The sequence below is a fragment of the Kryptolebias marmoratus genome, linkage group LG13 (genome assembly GCF_001649575.2).
Source record: "Kryptolebias marmoratus isolate JLee-2015 linkage group LG13, ASM164957v2, whole genome shotgun sequence".
Taxonomy (NCBI): Eukaryota; Metazoa; Chordata; class Actinopteri; order Cyprinodontiformes; family Rivulidae; genus Kryptolebias; species Kryptolebias marmoratus.
In genome coordinates this window covers 13923523-13944629 of record NC_051442.1, presented here as the reverse complement: position 1 = coordinate 13944629, position 21107 = coordinate 13923523, and the positions used below count along the sequence as shown (strand labels likewise).

Below are 21107 nucleotides of genomic sequence, written 5' to 3'. Positions count from 1 at the left end.
GACTGAGATGCAGCATGTTAGTTTGTTTTGTTTTGTGTCCCTACACAACCCTGCTGGGTAAAGCTGATGGATGGATGGATGGATGGATGGATGGATGGATGGATGGATGGATGGATGGATGGATGGATGGATGGATGGATGGATGGATGGATGGATGGATGGATGGATGGATGGATGGATGGATGAATCGCATATTGTAGATTCTGCTGAAATCACAAGTCTTCAGAATCCGGTCCCCACACTCATTAAGGTTTATCCAAATTTGCCGTGACATTCCCCTCAAACCGCAACACATTTTGTTTGTAAGAAATGTTCCTAGCGCACAAGGAAATCAAGGGTTTCACACAAACGCAGCAAATTTTCAAGTGCCTGTAGCTCACGCAGGCACGGGTCCTCCTTCGCCACATCGTACCGCTGTAAAAAAAAGCATCTGAGTGCGTCTGCGCCCTCAGGTTCGCAGCAGCAGCTGTCTGCCTCTGCCTTTTCTCATCCCTTAACTGATGGAACAAGGCGAAGTGTGAGGTGCGCTGTATTAGACGTGGGGCTCGCAGAGCTGAAATGTGACTGGCTGCTTCGTCACTCTGTTTTGTTTTGTTCTGTTTTATTTATCACCCCCCCTGTCCAACTCGATCCCTCGTGTGAAAAGGATGAATCACGCGCTCTGCTTCGACGCCGCCGCACGGCGAGGCGGTCGACACTTTTCAGCACAATATGCTTCAGCCCGCCACTCCGATGGCGCTCGGGAGTCCGGCGTCACAGATGTCGGCGTCACAGATGTCGGCGTCACAGATGTTCCTCTGTCCCGACGGGGCCCCCCTGCTGCTGCTGTACGTGCAGCACGTGGCCGCGCCATCCTCCTATTGGCCTACACGTGAAAAGGCGTTTGCAGCTGAAGAAGAGGAGCATCTACAAAGTTACAAAATGTTAATGGGGAAAATCATTTTAAAGCTACATTTAATAATAATAAAAAAAAGTTCTGCCAGTTGTTTTAAAATGGGTTTCTCATTCAGCAATTTTTATTATACAATTCCACTTTTTATTCTCTAATCATGTATAAATGGGGCAGTGTGGAGTTCAGCGTCCGGGTCGAGGACAGTCTGCAACCTTCTGGGTGACTACAGCTACTCTAAATGGTAATCAGGAACATATCCAGTATTGGAACAATTTCTGCTTGAAATAAAATACTCATTTTGAGCTTTATGCCTTCAAGCGTGTTTCAAAATGGCAACAAAAGACGAACAAAGTTACTTTGACCCATTGACAGGAACACCTGGAGCATCACTGTCTACTCCAATTTATGCTGTCTCACCTTTTTTCACACCAGGTAAACATGCTGTAAGTCCCAGTGTGTGTGTGTGTGTGTTTTATATCTTGAGTTTACTGCTATGGTCACACTAACACCCTCAGGTTAACCTGTAACATTGGGGTAAAAATGGGTAATGGAGGCTAATAGCACAATAGGAGGTTATTCACATGAGTATGGTCATTTTTGCCCGTCTTTTGGATTAAATTTGTGTTTTATGGGTGGTGAAGTAAGTACTGGTGTTAATTGAAGTCCAGCTGCTCTGTGATGCTGCAGTCCTTAGCAGCTTTTCGCTCAGCAACTAAAGAAATATCGGTCCTAAACCATAGCCGAGATTTTGGTGTCGCCGTCTGTGTTTTGGCAGCAATCTGAGTTCACCGTATCACACTTCCTGTAGTGTGGCGAGCCTTGCTTTATGGATTTGGGCGACATTTTGAAACTGTGGCACAAACCAGGTTAGGCTCATGGTTCTGAAATGGACCCGTTAATAGGTATTCGAGCATAGTTCTGGATATAAGGAACCCAGTGACAGTCCGGTGATGTCATACAAGCAAACGCGTGTTTTATCAGCTGGAGCAATTCCTCCATGGAGCCGTCGTGTCTCCTCGTCTTCTTCCAAGTGGTGTCTCCTAAAGAATCATCACCACAAGGTGGAAACTGTGGATGCTTCGCTCTCTGTCTCATAAAGAGGACAGTCCGCCCAGCTTGCCGTCATCTGTGATTTAAGGGTGTTCAAGTTCACACGGCGTGGGTAAACCATCCGTCTCTGAGGACATATGAATGCTGAACAACATGAGAGCGTGTAATGTTACCAGAACAATGTGTTTGTTTCTTTTTTGTCAAGGGAGGCCTTGCTTATTTCAGCAAGACAATGCCGATGGATGGATGGATGGTTGGATGAATGGATGGACGGATGGATGGATGATGCATTCTATATTTTTCAAAAATCGCTGAACTTTGCATAACTGAAAGTCTGCGGTCGACCATTTTAAATGTGCCGTTTTTTTCCCCCACCTTTTTATTTCTGAATGCCTTTTCAGTCAGTCACTAGACCTTTTGTTGCATTTACAGAGAGCGACCGTGGAAAATAAAAGGTGTGTGTTTTTAACCTTCACAAATGTCACCATCAGAAATGTAAAGAAAAAAACTAAAGAGGAGTGGGAAGCAGCAAGGAACGAGGAGCAACAGCTTAGCTTAAAATCTAAACCAACAGACCAGTAATTTAAACATCAGGGTTTACAGTAACATGTTGAACGTAGAGCAGCAGTCCTGGTAACTCCGACACTTTTCGGTGTAAAACCCCACGGGGCAGCTCTGCAGAAACGACACTAAAGTTTGAGCCTCAAAAAAAAACAAATAAAAAAAAAAACAGCAAATAAACTCGATAAGCTCCGGAGGAATGCACTCCGCTCTGAATGTTATCTGCTTAGCTCAGTTTGCTCAAGCTGTACCAGGTAAAATATTAACCAGTTTTTATCGGTGACCTTTAAGCCACCGAAAAACCCCACGTTTTTTTTGTTTATCTCCGTAAAAAGCCTGGGCCAAGAATTTGAAATATTCTGATTTATTAGATCACATAAGACACCAGATAACTTATCCTCAGCTTCCTAATGTTTGAAAGGGTGAATTCAACAAAAAAAAAAGGGTAAAACTCATCAAAGGAGGTTGCATAAACCTACATGATATACGGCATATCAGATTAATGAATAACTTTAGCTAGCATCTTCTTTTTTTTTTTGGAGTAGATTGTTTTTTCGCAACTTTTAAATGAATATCTCTGTACATGTGCATAAATAAACAGTTTATTCCAAATATCAACATGGACGGTTACCTAAACAATAAGGTCCAATTCCACAGCTCTGATTCGCTCCTCCCAGCTGTTTTTGTTCAAGTTACAAAATACAAAAATCCTGTCGGACTCTTTGTGTTGAAGTGTGGATCCATGAAACTCCTGCTGACTACCTTCTGCACCGAATCGAAATGGAAACATTCGCTCGACTGCTCCGTAGCTTTTCTGTCAACCGTTCTGTGCTTTGTCCCAAAACTCAACCGACATGATACATTCAGTATGAGTCATCACGTCCCTTCTTATTAATATGGTTATTATCATTATTATTATTATTATTTTTTTTGGTTGTTCTTTGTTGCAAGACAGTAAAATATAAGTTAGGCAGGCAAAGTTACAAGTTTCAAGGTTTGTTTGACGTATCTGTACACCTGGAGTCGCTCTCTGTACATCGTCGCCGAGCCGCGAAGCCGGTGCCACGCCTCAGGAAACGCTCACGAGCCGCAAAATGATCCGTTATCATCTCCGACCGCCAAACGGGAAAGCCTATTTACAGTACATGTTGACACTGCTGGAAATTTTTTTTAAAAATAGCGGGCGTAATCGCAAACAGTTCAGAAAGTAGGGAAAACTCCACGTCACAACAAAAATAAAGTCAAGGTAGATTGAAAGGAAGCAGCACAGTCCAGATCTTCTGAAGTGGGGGTTATGTTACGAGTAGTTAATATCCTACCTGTCGTGGATGGCTCTCGACTGAAGCTAACGGCTCGTCCGAGTTGATCTCTGCCGTCTTAAAACAACTCCAGTTTCAAAATATTTCACACTATCTTACAAACCTTTTCACTACTTTCGGTTTCACGTTACATGTTAACTCCAGCAGAAATCTAATATTCCCACTGGATTGCTACAGCTAGCTGCTGCTATTTGCTCCCTACAGATAACCATAAATAATTATGTCATTTTAAAAAGTCCCAGCAGTGGAAATGTTTATAAAACAGCATTCGCATGAGCTGATCTGAAATGTTTGGGTTTGGAGTTGGTTTAAGACGGCACGTTGATATTAGGACTAGCCGTTAGCTTGTCAGTCTGGTTATAGCTAAACTACTGCTGTGGTCCAATGACCTCAGAAGTCGGAACTCGATTTGGGAATGTCGTCAGACCCGACTCATTCGTGTTCCAGTTGCAGGTCAGAAACCAGCAGTATTTGCTAATGGTTGCGCTCAGTGATCAGGCTAACTGCTGTTAGCATACAACTAAATAACAAAGGATTTCTCTGCATTCTTTGCATTCAAACACTGTAGCAACATATTCAATCATAGTGGCTGAACAGCACTGTGTGTGTGACTGGATTACTAAGATATGAACTGAAAAATGAAAACACAATGTTTATCACTGCAGCTATTACAACCTTTTAAGCGGGGTTCAACCATATTGGATTTTGAGGTCATGACTGGTCGGGAATCTTTGACTTTTCAAGACGTAATTCCGACTTTGAGGGGCATTCCAGTGGATTTTTTCGGAGCTTGGATCTCAGAAAGTCCGACTTCTGAGTACTAAGAGCTATCTAAAAGATGTAAACACATTAATTGTTTATAACCTTTCCACAGAACCTGGCTTCATAAGCTCTGAACTACTGCTTTAAGGGGAGGAATGATGACAAGAAATGAGCAGAAATAAACCTCTAAGTTTAAGTTCAGCAAAAAGAAAAGACATTTGCTAACTCCTACCCTATAAGTGACGTCGGATGACATCTGGTAAACACTTAATTTCAACTCTAGTTTCCTCTCAGTGTGTCCAAACCCAGTGACTTTTCCACTTCCTCCAACCGTCTCAAACCACTGCTTGAAGACAGTGGTCGTACAAATGGCGTCATTGACACGCGTTAATAACATCTTCCTATGCCGATTAAGACGACGCAAAGATTAGGTTTCACGCGGACACAGTCGTGTCTGCAGACTGCCGAGGGCCTTTAAAGTTCAGGGCCCCAGCAGGACAGCTACTGGACCACACTGCAGGACCGTTTAGAAGAAAACTAAAACCAACAACAATGGCTTCACAGGGCACCGCAAATCTACATAAGCCATAAAAGCCATGCCACATTGACACCCGGTTCGGGCTTATTTCTCTCTTAAAGGGACATGCGCACAGTTTACAAAAAGAGGAGAGGCAAAAAGACTGCAGGGCTGGGAAAGTCACGCTCAACATGTCACCTGCTAATTCTTTCTCATTGTAGCGTAAGCTTAAAGTATTTAACGCGAACCATAATCCATGGTTAGTTCAGGTGGTTTGTTATATTTTAAATCTCGTGTAAAGCACAAGATTCGGTGCTTTTTCTTTAAACCAGACTGAATGATGTGTTTTTTTTGTTGTTGTTGTTGTGGCTAAACACTTGGATGACTTTAATGACTCTACAAGGACTCCATTGTTCCCAACCCTGTAAAGCGGTGAGCGTTGTGGACCAGTCACGTGCACGTTACGAGAAAAAACGTTAGGCCAGACATGAGCACTAACCTTTGGCTCTCTGTTTGCTGGGTACTAAACACCGTACAGAATAACAGGCAGCTGCGGGGAGGGGACGAGGGCGAGGGAGGAGACTCACATGTCCAGAGAAAGCACCGTTCAGCCAGTAAAGTTACAACGAGTGGGGAGGGGGGGGGCTTCTTTACCACTCGTGAACGTTTGATTAATCAGAGTCCAATCTGCTCTGACAGCACCTCTCTGTCACTCTGGTCCTCTAGATAGTCTGTGGACAACAGACGGTGAGCAATAGATGATCGTTTTTGTTTTTTTCCACAGTTGAGAGAAGATTTTCTTGCTCTTTTTTTTTTTTTTAAACACATGGTAGAATTTGCTGCGCACAGTGGGTATGCGCACATACTTGGAAGCATAATGTTGCGGAGAACATGCAAGTTGAGTATACAGCAGAGCAAAAAGCGGCGTTTTTGTTTTTTTTTTCCCCCAAAAGTTTTTTTTTTCTTCCCCCCCCTCCTCCTGCTTGAAGCGTGTCCAGTCACTTTCCATTCGCGTCTTCAAGCCCGTGACTCTTTCTTGGCGTGTGGCTTGTTTCCCAGCAGGGCGTCGATCTCTGTGATGGTCTGAGGGGTCATCTGGGATAAAATCTGAACCAAACGGAGACAAAACTTTGATTACGGGTGGGTTCTTTTGTCCCTCTGCGTGCCCCACACTCTGACATATATGTTTAATGTTAAACACCACTGCTGGGGACGGAAGGAGGAAGATTTTACCCGAAGGGCACCCAGGTTCTCGATGAGCTGCTCTGCATTCGAGACGCCCAGAAGCACTGAGCTGACTCCTTCACTGCGCAGACACCAGGCTGGAAAAGAAAGAAACATGGAGGTCAGGAGTTCCTAGTATGGTTCAACATCCATAAAGAGGAAGGCTTTCTTTTTTCTTTCTTGCAGTTTGAACATTTGGTGTGTTAGTTACTAGTTTTGATTGTGTATCGAGTGCAGTTGTCAGAAAATCATCACTATTTAATGATAATAGGAATATGTTACTCAGTTTTTCTTTTTTTCTTTTAAAACACTATATTTTAAGAGGAATTCGGGTAGATCCAGTCTAATTATTGATCACGACAGTGAGCCTAAATCAGGACATTTTTACAGAGGATATGCTATGTTTGGTAGCAAATATGATGTACTAGTTAAGGTTAAAGATGAAAAGAGTCACATAGTTAAGTTGTAATGTATTTGCTGTACAGTGCCCTACTTGCAATGTGGGCTGTAAATCTGATGAATAAATATTTAAGGATGACCAGAAATCTGGTGCATTTGAAACATGGAAGGTAACATGAACGTGTTCGATTTTAACTTCCAGTCACGCAATGATAATGTAAAAAAAAAAAGGCTGCATCGTTTACCTATGGCTAACTGTGCAGCAGTGCAGCCCAGCCGGTCTGCCAGTAGATGGAGCTCCTTGATTTTAGCGAGCTGCCTACGACCCTCCTCACTGTTCACCCGCTCCTTCAGCCACTGGTACCCCTTCATCAGAAGCAAGCATCAAGACAAGTCAGACCCTGATTCAAAGGAGGCCGATTCTGTGGGGGAGAAATCCCCGGCGGGTGTCCCCGTTAGGTCAAACTGACCTTCATGGATGCTCTGGAGCACTCCGGAACCCCATCGCTGTATTTCCCCGTGATTAATCCGCAGGCAAGCGGAGACCAGGTCATCGCCCCCACCCCTGAGAGCGAGAAACAAAAGATAAAAGAGTCAGTGAGACGAACTGAGCTTCCTTCGGACACGTCTGGGTGAACCAAGTGGTGGGACTGTGGACGTCTGACCGATCTTGTGGTAGAGCTCGGGGAGCTGCACCTCGACTTTATCCCTCTGGAAGTAGTGGTACTCTGCCTGCTCACACACGGGCGGTATCAGGTTGAACTGACGTGCGACCGAGTACGCTTCCTGGCACCAAGGAGACAGAAACAAAGCGGTTCAGATCTGCGTTCATGACACAAATCGAAAGGTGACGATAGCGTGATATATTTCCTTCACCATGATCTCCATGGCGCTCCAGCGTGACGTCCCCCAGTACATGGCCATGCCCTGGTTTATTACGAACGTCATGGCTCGAACAATCTCTGCAAAAACACAGCGAGCAAAACGCGCAACGTAAACCCACTATTTGTTCTGCAGATTAGTCGGAGAGGGAAAACGGTGTCACACTGACCTTCCATCGGACTGTTGACGTCATTCCTGTTGGCGAAAACTATGTCCACATAATCCAGCTGCAGTCTCGATAAGGATCCTCGCAAACCTGCAGCAAACACCGCTCCACTTATTAGACTCGGCCTTACAGGGGGATGTCTAGCAAATGGAATCTTTATCACATTCATTATCTGTATTTAGGTGTGTTAATGACTAATAAACGCAACATACAGCACAGAGGCCACGTCATGAGAGAAATCTAAAAGATGAAAACATAATTAGGATCGGCGATTTATTATATTAAATCCTGAGGTTGTGGCCTCATACAGATCACACTTAGACTGAAGTTATTACATTTTATCATGAAGAGGAAATGAATGTTTGAATCAAATCCCGTTGCAATCCGTTAAGGAGACATTTTATTCATAACCGCTGACCAGAAGCAAATAAATAACATATTATCAACGCAATAAAGAACGTAATATTGGCGCAAGAGAAACAGCGAGTTCAAGTATCTGGGGAGTCTTGTTCACAAGTGATGGTAGGACGGAGCTGGAGATAGATGAACTGGAGCCTCGTCTGTGGTAATAAAATCACTGCTCTGTTTTTTGTGAGGAAAGATTTGAACCAAAGGGCAAAGCTCTCGATCTACAGGTCTGTTTGTGTTCTGTCAGAAAGTGAGGATTCACAAGGATTCAGCTGAGGTGGTTCGGACAGCTGATTAGGACACCTCTGAATGTTTTCTGGGTAAGTCCTACTGGGAGAAGACACCCCCCCTCCACCCGCTCGTCCACGGAAGTGAAGGTAACAGGTCCAGGAGAGAAATCCAAACACAATCTCCTTGGGAACACTCTCCAGCTCCTTCTGGGGGATCCCAAGACATCCACAAGCCAGAGAAGAGATATATAATCCTTCCAGCAGGTTTTGGTTGTCCACAGGATCTGCTCCAAGTGGGGCATGCCTGGAAAACCTCCAGAGGGAGGCGCCCAGGAGACATCATAATCAGATGTCAGAACCACCTCAGTTGACGACTTCTGATGGGAAGCAGCAGCTCTAGTTCCTCACAGATGATGGAGCTCCTGACCCTGTGTCTCGAAGGCTGAGCCCGGCCACCCTCACCTCTACCCAACCCTTACTCTTCTCCCCGCAGGTGATGGCCTCACATAGAGGTGGTTGTCTGTAGCTTTTTCAGGCTTGGCCTAGCATAATTCCAGGAGCCAAGGCTCAACCACCAGGTACTGGCTGAAGAAGCCCGTCTCCAGGAGGGTGCCATCAGTTTCCCTATTTGGGGCGAGGCAGTCCATTTTTATATGGTCCGTATAAAAACGGACTGTTTTAAACTTCTTGTTTTTGGTTGAGCTGTAGGCATACACCACCCAGGACCAACCAACACAAGCCCCTCTTCGTTTTTAAGGCAAATTGTTTTTTTTTACCTTCAATAATGTGCTTTCTGGAGAGTCCTCGTTCTGTTTCCGCTCTGCAGAGTGATGAAAATACGCATCACTGATGTTCAAATAAAACACAACCAAACAGGAAAGCAGATGTTTTCGTGTCATACTCACTGGCCTCCCCAATAGATTTTTGTTGTGATGACAAAACTCGAGCGCCTGGAAAAGACACAGAGGTGATGAGGAGAACAGGTAAATGCGGAAAGTTTTCATCCGTGCCATTGTCTTCCTGAAGCCTAATATAGCAATTAAATATTTTTATTTTCATGCTTTTTATCACTGGCATGATAATATAATAAATAAAATACTGAGCCGCTTTGTGTTCCATTGCCAGTTGGGTGAGTCAGCAACCAAAACTGATCTGGGAGTTTACTTAGTAACATTTTTCCTTTTTTTTTGGTATTTATGAGGCCAAAGCTTCGTTTTTCTAAAGAGTGTGATTTCACATTGAGATCATTGAGATTTTAAAATTAATGCTGAGCTTTTCAGTCCCAGACACTTGATGTTAAAGAGCATTTGTGGTCTGATAGATTAGATGCTTTTTACACGCTTGTGAGTCAGAAAAACGATGAATCTCACCGCCATCCTTTCTTCTTGATGATGTTCCCTAGAGTGACTTCCGCTCTGTGGAGAGAGATGATTATATACTGTGATTTGGTTTTTGTTCAATTGAGCTCGCTGCACAGAAACATGAAAAAGTAAAAATGTGATGTATTGAGATCTAAACTGCACTTTTTTGATATGTTAATTTGCCTCAAGGGGGTAGTTAAACCCAAACCAGAAAAAAAAATTGCAAAAGAAAGGCAGATGTAATTCTGCTTGAGAAGAAAATCCGACCTTCCAGAAGCGTAAACCTCTGCTGTGTCAAACAGATTGACTCCGTTTTCGTAAGCTACGGTCATGAGGTTCTCAGCCATCTGAGGGAAATAAACAGGACACAGAGTAGGAGATTAATGACAAATTCATAATTTTCAAATGTCATATTTTTGTGCTTTCCAGGACTGGTAAAGCGGCAAAAGCACAGAAAATGTCCCCAAAAGCGGCATTTAAGATTTGTGAAATTTTGAAACATTTGAACAACGGGAAACGCAAAGATTTGCGATTGCGGTCCGGGGAGTACTGCAGAAGCAGCGCGAGCGACGACGGGGCACTCACCTCATCAGAGATCTGCGATCCAAACGTCACCCAGGTGCCTGAACGGGAGACGAGAACAGACCGGTTAGTTTCAGGCTTTTCAGAGAGGTGGTTCTCCTCCAACACCCCAACAAGCTAAACCAGCTCACCTAATCCAAGGCAGGACACACGTAAGCCTGATTTCCCAAGGTTTCTGTAAAAATAACAACAAAAGTAAAAATGATTTTTAAAAAAAGAGCACAAGCAACTTCATCATGTGGATGTTTGAGATGCGTTTGCATTTAAAGCTATAGTTAAGATAAGTCCACTTACATAAAATAACATCATTCGTTCCTGTTTTGTGTTTATTTACTCAAACCTAAAAAACCTGGCCCACTCTTTGCTTCTCTATAAAAGCTGACATGTCGTCAGTTTTGCTGTTCTGGAGCATTTAGCACAATGTCAAGGAGGAAAGACATCAGCAATGGTCTTAGAGAGGCAATAAGTCCATCCGAACTCGAGCACACAGGCAGGTATGAAAAAGAAAAAAAGAAACTGTGTTGCAGTATTTATATGGAGCCAGAACAGAACATTGTTATACGCCGCTTGGAGAGAGATTATCCCAAAAATAACTAAATGATTCATTTCAGAAAAAGCAAAGAAGAAAGAGGATGTCAGACTTTGTCCTTATGTGTCATCTCTCCTCAGCTCTTTCCTGTCTGGCGTTTTTTTCATGTTTTTTGTCTGAAATAGTTTCTGAATCCTGCAGCCAACATTTTCCCAAATGATGATTTATGGCAGAATAGGGTTGGTTCTTTTTGCGTGTGAATAATTCTAAATATCGTGGCAAAATAAGAGAAGGGAGACGAGAAGACCCAGCTCGTTCATTTTCAGCAATTACTTTTTTGTCAAGCAGAAAATCCCAGAGATGAGATGGCGCCAAGCAGCACAATCTGACTGACCCGAGACTGTCAGAGAGTGTCTTTTTTTTAATATATATATAAAAATAAGCTTTTCAGTAAGACTTGCTTTTTACAACTCCACAGTGCAGAGGTTAAGAAAAGAATTGAGGCGTTCAGATGCTCTAAGTTAACATCTAAGCCTCTAAATAAGGGTAGAGCATTTACAATGATCCTTACAGACACAAGCATTAAATAAAACAGGCCAGCAGGCAACCAAAATGGTAACAAAAAAACCTGCAGAAACCCGTGTTATACAATATATTCCTTAAAGTATTCACTCACCTCCCTTCACACATATAAACTTAAGTGCCATCCCATTCTAAATCCATTGGGTTTAATCTGATGTTGGTCCAACCTTTGCAGCTATAACAGCTTCAACTCTTCTGGGAAGGCTTTCCACAGGTTTAGGAGAATTTGTGGGAATTTTGGACCATTCTTCCAGAAGCTCATCTCTGAGGTTAGACACTGATGTTGGACAGAAGGCCTGGCTCTCAGTCTCTGCTCTGATTCATCCCGAAGGTGTTCTGTCAGGTTGAGGTCAGGTCAGTCAAGTTCTTCCTCACCAAACGCCCTCATCCATGTCTTTGTGGACCTTGCTTTGTGCTCTGGTGCTCAGTCATGTTGGAACAGGAAGGGGCCATCCCCAAACTGTTCCTGCAAAGTTGGGAGCATGAAATTGTCCAAAATTTCTTGGTCAGTTGAAGGATTAAGAGTTCCTTTCACTGGAACTAAGCGGTCAAGTCAAACTCCTGAAAAAAAAGCCCACACCATAATCCTCCCTCCACCAAACTTTACACTTGGCACAATGCAGTCAGACAACAACTGTTCTCCTGGCAGCAGCCAAACCCAGACTTGTTCATTAGATTGTCAGACAGAGAAGCACGATTCGTCCCTCCAGAGGACACGTCTCCACGGCTCTAGAGTCCAGTGGTGGCGTGTTTTACACCACTGCATCCGACACTTTGCAGTTAGTGATGGAAGGCTTGGATGCAGCTGCTCGGCCAAGGAAACCCATACCATGAAGCTCTCTACACATTGTTCTTGAGCTGATCTGAAGGACTCATGAAGTTTGGAGATCTGTAGCTGTTGACTCTGCTGAACGTTGGTGACCTCTGTGCACAATGAGCCTCAGCATCCTCTGAGCCCACTCTGTGATTTTACCACTTCATGGCTGAGTTGCTGTTGTTCCCAATCTCTTCCACTTTGTTATAATCTCACTAACAGCTGACTGTGGAATATTTAGTAGGGATGAAATTGCACTGCTGTACTTATTGCTTAGGTAGCATCCTACCACAGCACCACCCTGGAGTTCAGTGAGCTCCAGAGAGCGACCCATTCTTTCATTAATGTTTGTAGAAACAGTCTGTATGCCTAGATGGTTGATTTTATACACCTGTGGCCACGGAAGGGATTAGAACACCTGAATTCAGTGATTTGTGTGGATGAATGAATACTTTTGACAGTATAGTGCATCTCTAACATGTTCATGGAGTCTTCCTGCAGTTCAGCTCCCAACTGAAAGCCTCCTCTGCCTGTGGGTAAATTGTTCCCTAATTATTTCTGAATACCTGACCTTTTATCCATTATATGTTAACAGTTGTGTGTGCTACAGTGGGTCAGTGAAACAGCTGGAGGGGGAGTAGAGATCAGCGTGATTAGAGCCCTGCTAAAAGCTTCTTTGGTCTGTACGGTAAATGGCTCCAAAATGCTCCATAACCTATCGAGGAGTCCATTAGCCGATCTGCCACATCTGATTATCCGGACAGCTGAATTTTTGAAGGGAAGAAGCAGCGAGCTGTGGTTCTGAGCTCAGCTGAAAGCGACGTGGGGCTCGGTTCTCGCTCTCCGCCTCGTCTTCCTCCTCGATGTGCGCTCTCCCCCATTCCAATTAGCCGAGGAGCCAGCTGGAGGGACAGCAGAACTGCAGTGAAACTCAACTGCTCGTCGTCTTTTCGTCTCCAGCGCCTCTCCCCCTCTCCGCTTGTCTGCCCGCGTCCGACACAAACGGCCAAATGCAGACAGACAATCTGTCAAAGCATTTAGACACAACCAAGCGATTCCTGCTTTTATTTTCCTGGTCTATTTTTAATGCCGGACCTTAAGCTATTTTTAGATTCCTGCATTTGTAAGCATTTGTGTGTGTGTGTGTGTGAGTGTGTGTGTGTGTGTGCTGCGTGGGGGTATCAGTGCTCATGTGTAGTGAGTCGCGTGTGGGTGTTGAACGCAAACTGTTTGTGTCATTACGTTAAATCTTGTCAAAACAGAGCACAGGTGAGAGGTCAGAGATGATAAATAACAGGGGAAATGTGTTTGGAGGGCATTTCACATTGTTCATTCCTTGTATGGTAATGTGGCTCTCGTTTGTCAGCCAACGACAGCTCTGTGTGTTCACGCTGACAGGAACTGAACACCAGGAGTAGAAAAATACAAAAGAGACGCAAAAAACAAAAACAAAAAACAACCTTTTCTTTTAAGGTTTGTGTCAGATCAGCTCCTAATTGGGTTGGCTCTTTGTTAGCGGCGTCGTTTGTGGCAGTTTTCAAATTCTGCTCAATGCATTTTTTAAAATGACATTTCAAGCGATAAGTCCAGATCTTTTCAAGTGGCATTCTGTGGAAAGGTTACGCTCAGTTTGGAGAAATAGAGTTTAATTTCGACACGACGGACAAGCGAATAGCTAGCAGGTTGGACCAAGACCAAAGTGGCATGCTGCTATATTAAAGCAACCGCCCCACATATTTCATAGTGGGTCCATGACATTTTTCTTTCTTTTTTTACACACCTTAACAGCTCTGTTCGTTTTAAATTACATGGTTAATTGCATAACATGCTAAGGTTTTTAGCTAGTCCAGTTAGCATTCCCTGCAGAGCAGCTTGGGGAACTTACAGCAGGGATATTTTTGCCAGAATAACGATGTGATGTGAAATTAACAGTGGTGTGAAGGTTTAGCGTCCACACAAACTCCAGTTTTTATCATTGGAGATTGGAGCTTTTTTAAGACAGCAGTCATCCACTTTGGTCTTAGCTGTGCTCAAGGCTAGCCGTTAACTCGTCAGTCCATTCAGACTGAAACTCCAGTTCCCGTTCAAAGTTAGATGTGTTCATGCAAACACTTTGTTTTTGGTAAAACTTTCCACAACTGTCAGTTTCACATTACATAGTCATTCGGGTAAAAATATTATGATATTCCTGCCCGAAGTGCCCCAAGCTGCACTGCAAGTGCTACAGCTAGGAGCTGCTGCTGCTAATTGTGCTTAAAAATACCACCAGGTTTTTACGTAAATACCTTATAATACAAAGATGACAATGATGTAAAGGTCTATAAAAGCATTTGCATAAACAGCTATGAATTTTTTTTAAATTGGACTTGTTCTAAGACGGCAGGGATCTACTTTTTGACTTTGCACCCCTCACGCTAACCATTAGCTTATCAATCTGGTTAAAATGAAACTCTTTAAACTGAGCTTGTTCGAAGTAAGATGTGGTACATCTTTAGAGTTTGTTTAGCCTTTTTCCTAAGCTCTGGGCCTGTCTTGCATTAGCAAAACTTGTACATTATTATTAATGCGAGGAATGTGTAAGGTTTCTGGAATACTTGAAGTTAAAATGGGCAATTTTGAAGAAATGATGTGAACGTCACAAATCTCTCTCTCTTTTTTATTTTCCCTCACCCACACCTGGTGGTGACATGCCCAGTTGTGGTGTGTTTCCAGTCAGTTTGCTTTTTTTTTTGCAACATAACACCTCCAGCCCACACCCGTAACAAAAGAAAGAAAGAAAGAATCATATAAAAAGAATTTAGAGCGTCCCAGAATCTTTCTGCCATCGAGGTTTATTTTGAAACGATCAGTGAGTGGACACTATAGTCACAGGTGAGCACAGAACATATATATAAACTCCCTAATGTTGGTCCACTGGACCAGTGAATATAAAGATTCCCAGCAGCACATGTCTCTGTACCCGAAGCCTTTGTTTCATGAGAGGGTTTTCCAAACACTCTAAATCACAGGAGTCAAACTCCATTCCTCGAGGGCCGCACTCCTGCGTGTTTTAAACGTGTTCTTGCTTTAAAACACCTGCTTTAAATGGATGACTTGTTGCCCTGCTCCTGGAGAACTTGATGATTTGGTGAGGAGGTAATTAAACCATTTGAATCAGGTGTGTTGGAGCAGAAAAACCTAAAATTTCCAGAACAGCAGCCCTCGAGGCCTGGAGTTTGACACCCCTGCTCTAAATGATTGAATAACCTTGAATAACCACAACTCCCAACAGTGTGGACAAGGTCATTTTTAAAGAAGACGTGAAACAGGCAACCGTGCTTTTAAATGATTTGTTGCTTGCTGGCACTTGTTGTGTTATAATAATTAGCCCTGCATGAATAGAGGACGAAACAAGCACGTGTTGTGAAAGGAGGGCTGGAGGGCTGGAGGGGGGACGTGTTTTTGCTTAAAATGCCCAACCCTAATTGACACCTCCCAGAGGTTCCCCCCCCCCTCTTTTGTCACAACTTCTTTCCATGTTTTAAATCGTACTACAGAGCCAAACTAAAAGGTTACTGTGTGGGACAAACACAAACAAAAAAGCCCGGGCGCAGGAGATGAGTCAGCATTAGGAGTCTGCCAGGCGTCCAGGAGAGCTGTTGCACAACTGCGTGCCTTTCTGAGCGAACGCGCTCGCATTCAATATGCTTTTCAAAGATGGGAACGCGTGAAGCGACCGCATGACTCTGTCTCACCAACTTGTCTGGTCAGTAGTGTGAATGAATGCGTCACGCCGGGGGCGCAAATGAGAAGCTGGCGTGCAAAGATTAAGCACATTCTATGAGTGCTGTGCCCCGTAAGATCTTTTTCTTTTACTGTTTGTTGGTTTGTTTTCTGGGCAGCTGAGGATGTCATTGTTCCTGTGTGTGTGACAACTGGCTGCCCCCACCTTCCCCAACCCACCCACCCAACTCCAGCGCTCTCTGCAATGCTGCAGTCTGTTAAATTACTATGTGAGAGTCTGGAGAGAGAGAGAGAGAGAGAGACACATGCTCCCCTCTTTCCTCTCATGACAGCCTTTCACACCATTTCTCTCTCACACATTGAGACGTTCGGCCTTCGTTGGATTTCATTTCTTCATCTGATGCAAAAAGACAAAAGAGAAAGAAAAAAGGAAAAGGAAGTCGTCCACTTGCGAGCATCGGCCGAGGCTTTCACGTGAATATTCACGCTCGATGGGCTTCACGCTCGAACACGGGGACAGATCCGGGCACGCGTGAATGCACCCATGAGCGGGACACACAGATGCCTCCCCGTGGCCTCTATAAGTGGAGCTGCCCGTGTTTTCTTGCCATAAATCATAATCGCCGCGCAAGACGATTCCAGGGACTTGGCCTGCTCCGCCTGTGCAATATTAATGGGGAAGACGGAGGAGGCGCACAGGTGCGCTGTCACGGTGCAGTCAGCACTTTAACCTGTGCTGACATTTCCAGTTAGTTTCCACCTGAGACAGAAAGTAAGACACCGTATATACAGATGGTAAGGTGCAGATGATGGGATTGGGTTTGTTTTTTTCTCCCCTGCAGTTGTCATAAAACGCCACGCACATGCTGAGCAGGCTTTTCTCCAGAGGGAAGCACATCTAGATATTAATAACAGTGGCGTCTGTGTGTGTGAGTGTGTGCATACAGGGCATTTTCTGAACACAAACTGCCGGAAGATGGTGGACAGTCCGTTGTGTTTTAATAAATGCTGTGTACGCTGCTGTAAAGGATCAGTTAATCCGCATAATAAAAGATTCTCCCACATAATTAATAGCTATTAGTTCCGAGAATAATTCTGCCATGAAAGACGGCTGCTGATGTAATGTGTGTATGTTTGTGTGTGGACTTCAGCAAACCCAAAAACTGGGCTAAATACTGGTGTGGTAGTAGCTGACAGTGATCCCCAACTTATACTCTGAGTGCTAACACATCACACAAAATCCTCATTGAAAGGTTTGGCCTTCAGGGAATTCTAGTTAAACTGATTAGCTTCGCTTGTAAGTGAGGACAGAAATGTATCAGTTTCTGCTGGTTCAGAGATCACATTCTCAAACTAGATTTCTCAAACTGAAGCTATTTTGAAAAGCGTTTAGCTCGACAGCCTCCGGTTTTGGCTCATTCTCTTTTTTCCTTTTTTTTTTTTTTAATTTTTGATATATTTAAAAACTTTGGAAACTAGGGCCCGTGCTATTTATGAAATACACATGCTGAGAGTGATGAAAGTGGGAAAAAAGAAAAAAAAAGCCGACACTGACACACATTCTCCCACACACACACACACACACACACTCACACGAGCTCGGTTTCACAGTCTCAGCTGCTCTCTTCCAATGCCGCCGCATCAGCAGCGTTTCATTGGTTGCCGTGACCCCTCCGACAGCTGAGGATGCGTTGAACAAAACGAGTGGCGAGCTGATTTTAGAATGAAAGCGCAATATGTGTAGTATTTCTGAGGAAGTGGGCGCGAAATATCAGTCCAAGGTGTCATCTTAACGTGTTCAAATATTAATAAAATTCTCTCTTTTAAAGGGGTTACAGCACTGTGCTGCTGTTTTATGTCTGGATGGAGATGGATATATGGGCGATGTGTCAGCTTTCACCTCTGCTGCCTCATAAACGACAACTCAGGAAGTTCATCCTAGTTCATCTCTGCGTTCTCCTCTTTAAACGTTTCTGCTTCTGTGCAACAATATGATCGTTCCTTTTCGTTCTCTTAAGCTGTATGCTCATACTTAAGAGCAGAAAGACGGGTTAGAATCAAGATTTGTTAAGTTTTATGAGCTATCTAGTATGATAACAATATATTTAATCTTAAAAAAACCCAACAACAACAGGCTTTTACAGACCCCATGGAATCGAGACTGTCTGGTGCATAATAACGGGCATATGAGAAGACCCCATTTTCCAGAAGAGATAAATATTAATATTAGCCTAAATTGCTTCTGAAATAGATGCTAAAGCACGCTTGAAATAGATGCTAAAGAACGCTAAGTTGTGATTTTAATGAATCACAACTTTCCCAAGAAGGATATGACTCACTACCAGAGAAACTTTAATCACTGTGGCAATTATTTTACCAATGAAGCGTCGTCCTCAGCAATGTTGAAACTACATTACACGCTAATACTTTGTCTAAATAGTTGCCATGTTAATCTGTATTTTGGTCACTATATACAATATATAACAGTGTTACAGCTAACAATGTTTATGTTAGCGTCTGTGCTAATGAAAAAAAAAGACAACATTGTCTTTGTTGCTGCTTGTGTAAAGTTACTAAAACAGCTACATTTCTCGGCTACCAAATGGGGGATCTGCAGCCCCAGCAGCCCCCACATCCCGCTACGCCTTTGGCATTGGACCAAATCTGTCTCTGACTTTGAGAAAACAGTCCATTCTGCGGACGTGACGAGGGTTTTCTGGTCCTGATTATGACACTTGCAGTTCAGTACAGGCTTACCGACGGCTGCTGCCATCCGCAGTCAATTATTGACAAATCCAGTCCTCGTCAAACAACACTGACCCAGAGGTCGCTTCAGATCTGAAAAGATTAAGTTATCCGCTTTATGTACTTCTACGAATATGCACCCCCTGAACTCAAAGCTGCAATAAAAAGTTCTGATCGGACAGATTCATTATAGATTAGCAAAAGTCAGATTGAAGAAAAGCGTCTCGCTCCGTTTGGACGCAGTTTTGGTTACGAGCCAGGCCGAAATCAGGCGAGTTAAGATACGGTGGGACTTTAGCCTAAGAGGTGTTGGAGCTCCCGGTGAGTCACTAATCTGTTCATCCAAGCGGAAACTGAGCAACAAGGATCCTGAGAGAGGAGGAGAGAGGAGAGCTGAAGGTCAGGGCTGTAGCAGCTGCACTTCTGCTCCGTGCTCCACAGAAGACAAAAAACAACAACATTTGTTTCCCGTGAATATAAATCATCAGAACAACACAAGGCCAAATTACCTAATTACACCTTCATTAATAGTAATGACGACACCCACGCTGCTCTGGGTTTGTTTCAAGCGGAGGCCGTTTAGTTTTCGGGGAGAGCGTGGCTGTCAATCAGCCCAGTACGATCAAACATAAGGCGAAAAAAAAATAAAATAAACTGTCCATGACAAAGGTCAGGAACCGCGGTAATGTGAATTTGCGAAACTTAAATACCAGCAGCTCAGACATCCCTTTATCAGCTTTCAGAAGGCTGAGCTCACAGGTGCTCCATTAGACAAGCGCTGGCGTCATTAAATGTCAAAACACTTTCGAATCCCCCGTCAAATTCACCTCTTCGTGAACCCTTCTGTCCCGCTCTTATCTGACAAAAACGGACCGAGAGGTTGACAGCAGAACCACTCTGTTTTACGTGTTTTGCGGCAGTTTCTTACACTTTATCATAAACGGGGACGGAAAAGATGAAATGATTTTACCCGGTAAAACACTGAACTTGACTGGTTTTGTTCAAAGACACATTCAGTATCTACTTAAGTGACGAAGGCTTGAGCCCTAGCATTGCTTGTTATCTACAACGGTGTCAGAACCCTTAAATTTCTTTTTTCAAATTGTTAAATTTCTTATTTCTTTAGAGTGCGTGACAGACGTTGTCCTTGTGTTTCGTCTCTCCTTCCTGTCCTTTTGTTTTCAAGTGGTTTTAAAATTCTGCAGCCAGCGGCGTCGTGATAAACACGTGGTTTAGGCTAAAATAGTGTTTGCTGAGCTGTTTTTCGTTGTGCCATTGCCTTGAAAGGTGACTGTTTCACTCCTGCATCCATGGAAAGGCTTCCAGATGGATGCCGGTTTGCCCTGAAGTCATTTTCCTTGCCGACATCTGTGAAGAACAGGGGAAGATACAGACACAATGGTGCTGGAAATTAAGTTGATTTCATTTTAAGTAAAAAAAAAACAAACCCAAACCTTTACTTTGAAATCTGAAAACCTCTTTCTTTCATTCAAGCCTGTCCGGATGTGTTTTTGAACACTGACCATCTGGGCTTGTCTTCTAAAATACTGATGTGGTCAATTTGTTTGTACCGTTTGATTAAAAGAAAGGTCACTGAAATAACGTGAAACTGACAAAAGCGATAACAAAGCAAACTGCTGACTAATGAAAATCAATAGTTGATTTAGAATTTTTGGTTCACCAGAATTAAAAAAGTAAACTAATGAAACCGGCCTTGACGAAAAGGATGGTCCTCCTAGAAAAGACTGAAGCTAATTTGTCCACAGAGACATGTTAGACTCAGGTGTGTCCTGTAATCAGCATCACAGGTGTCTCCAGTCCTGTCATCAGTCAGACTGACTGTTTTAAGGGTGACAAGTAGTCACAGGGCAGTGTGGTATCATGGTGTGTACCACACTGAACATGGAGGACAGAAAGCTGAGGACAGATTTGTCTCAGGAGCTTAGAAAGAAACTGACTAAGCAGCAGCTTAAAGGTAAAGACTATAAGACCGTCTCCAAGCAGCTGGACGTTCCTGAGACTCCAGCTGCAGATTCTTCAGAAGGTTAAGGTCCACAGGACTGGAGACAACCTCTCAGGATGTGGACACAAGAGGAAAACTAATGACAAACAGAAGAGATGGATAATTTAACTGGCAACCAAAGAGCCCAGAACAACTTCCAGAGAGATTAGAGGTGAACTCCAAGGTCAAAGTTCATCAGTGTCAGATCGTACCATCCGTCGCTGTTTGAGCCAAAGTGGACGTAATGAAGACGACCGAGGAGGACATCAAATCAGAAGAAAGCCAGACTGGAATTTATCAAACTACATACAGTATTTACCAGCCACAAAGCTTCTGGGACAATGTCCTTTGGACAGATG

At 43.6% G+C, this 21107-nt stretch overlaps 1 protein-coding gene across 1 annotated transcript in view; it reads right to left on the bottom strand.

Annotated features, from left to right (window-relative positions):
* Window positions 1–6074: 6074 nt before the first annotated feature.
* LOC108245239 (voltage-gated potassium channel subunit beta-3) overlaps window positions 6075–21107 on the bottom strand; it is a 22267-nt gene continuing 7234 nt past the window's right edge. The window contains 13 exon segments of the mRNA XM_037979209.1: window positions 6075–6208; window positions 6335–6423; window positions 6970–7090; window positions 7195–7289; window positions 7390–7510; window positions 7601–7686; window positions 7776–7862; window positions 9187–9230; window positions 9316–9360; window positions 9781–9825; window positions 10039–10118; window positions 10357–10394; window positions 10485–10528. Coding sequence (XP_037835137.1) covers window positions 6119–6208; window positions 6335–6423; window positions 6970–7090; window positions 7195–7289; window positions 7390–7510; window positions 7601–7686; window positions 7776–7862; window positions 9187–9230; window positions 9316–9360; window positions 9781–9825; window positions 10039–10118; window positions 10357–10394; window positions 10485–10528 — 985 coding nt within the window. The 3' untranslated portion in view covers window positions 6075–6118.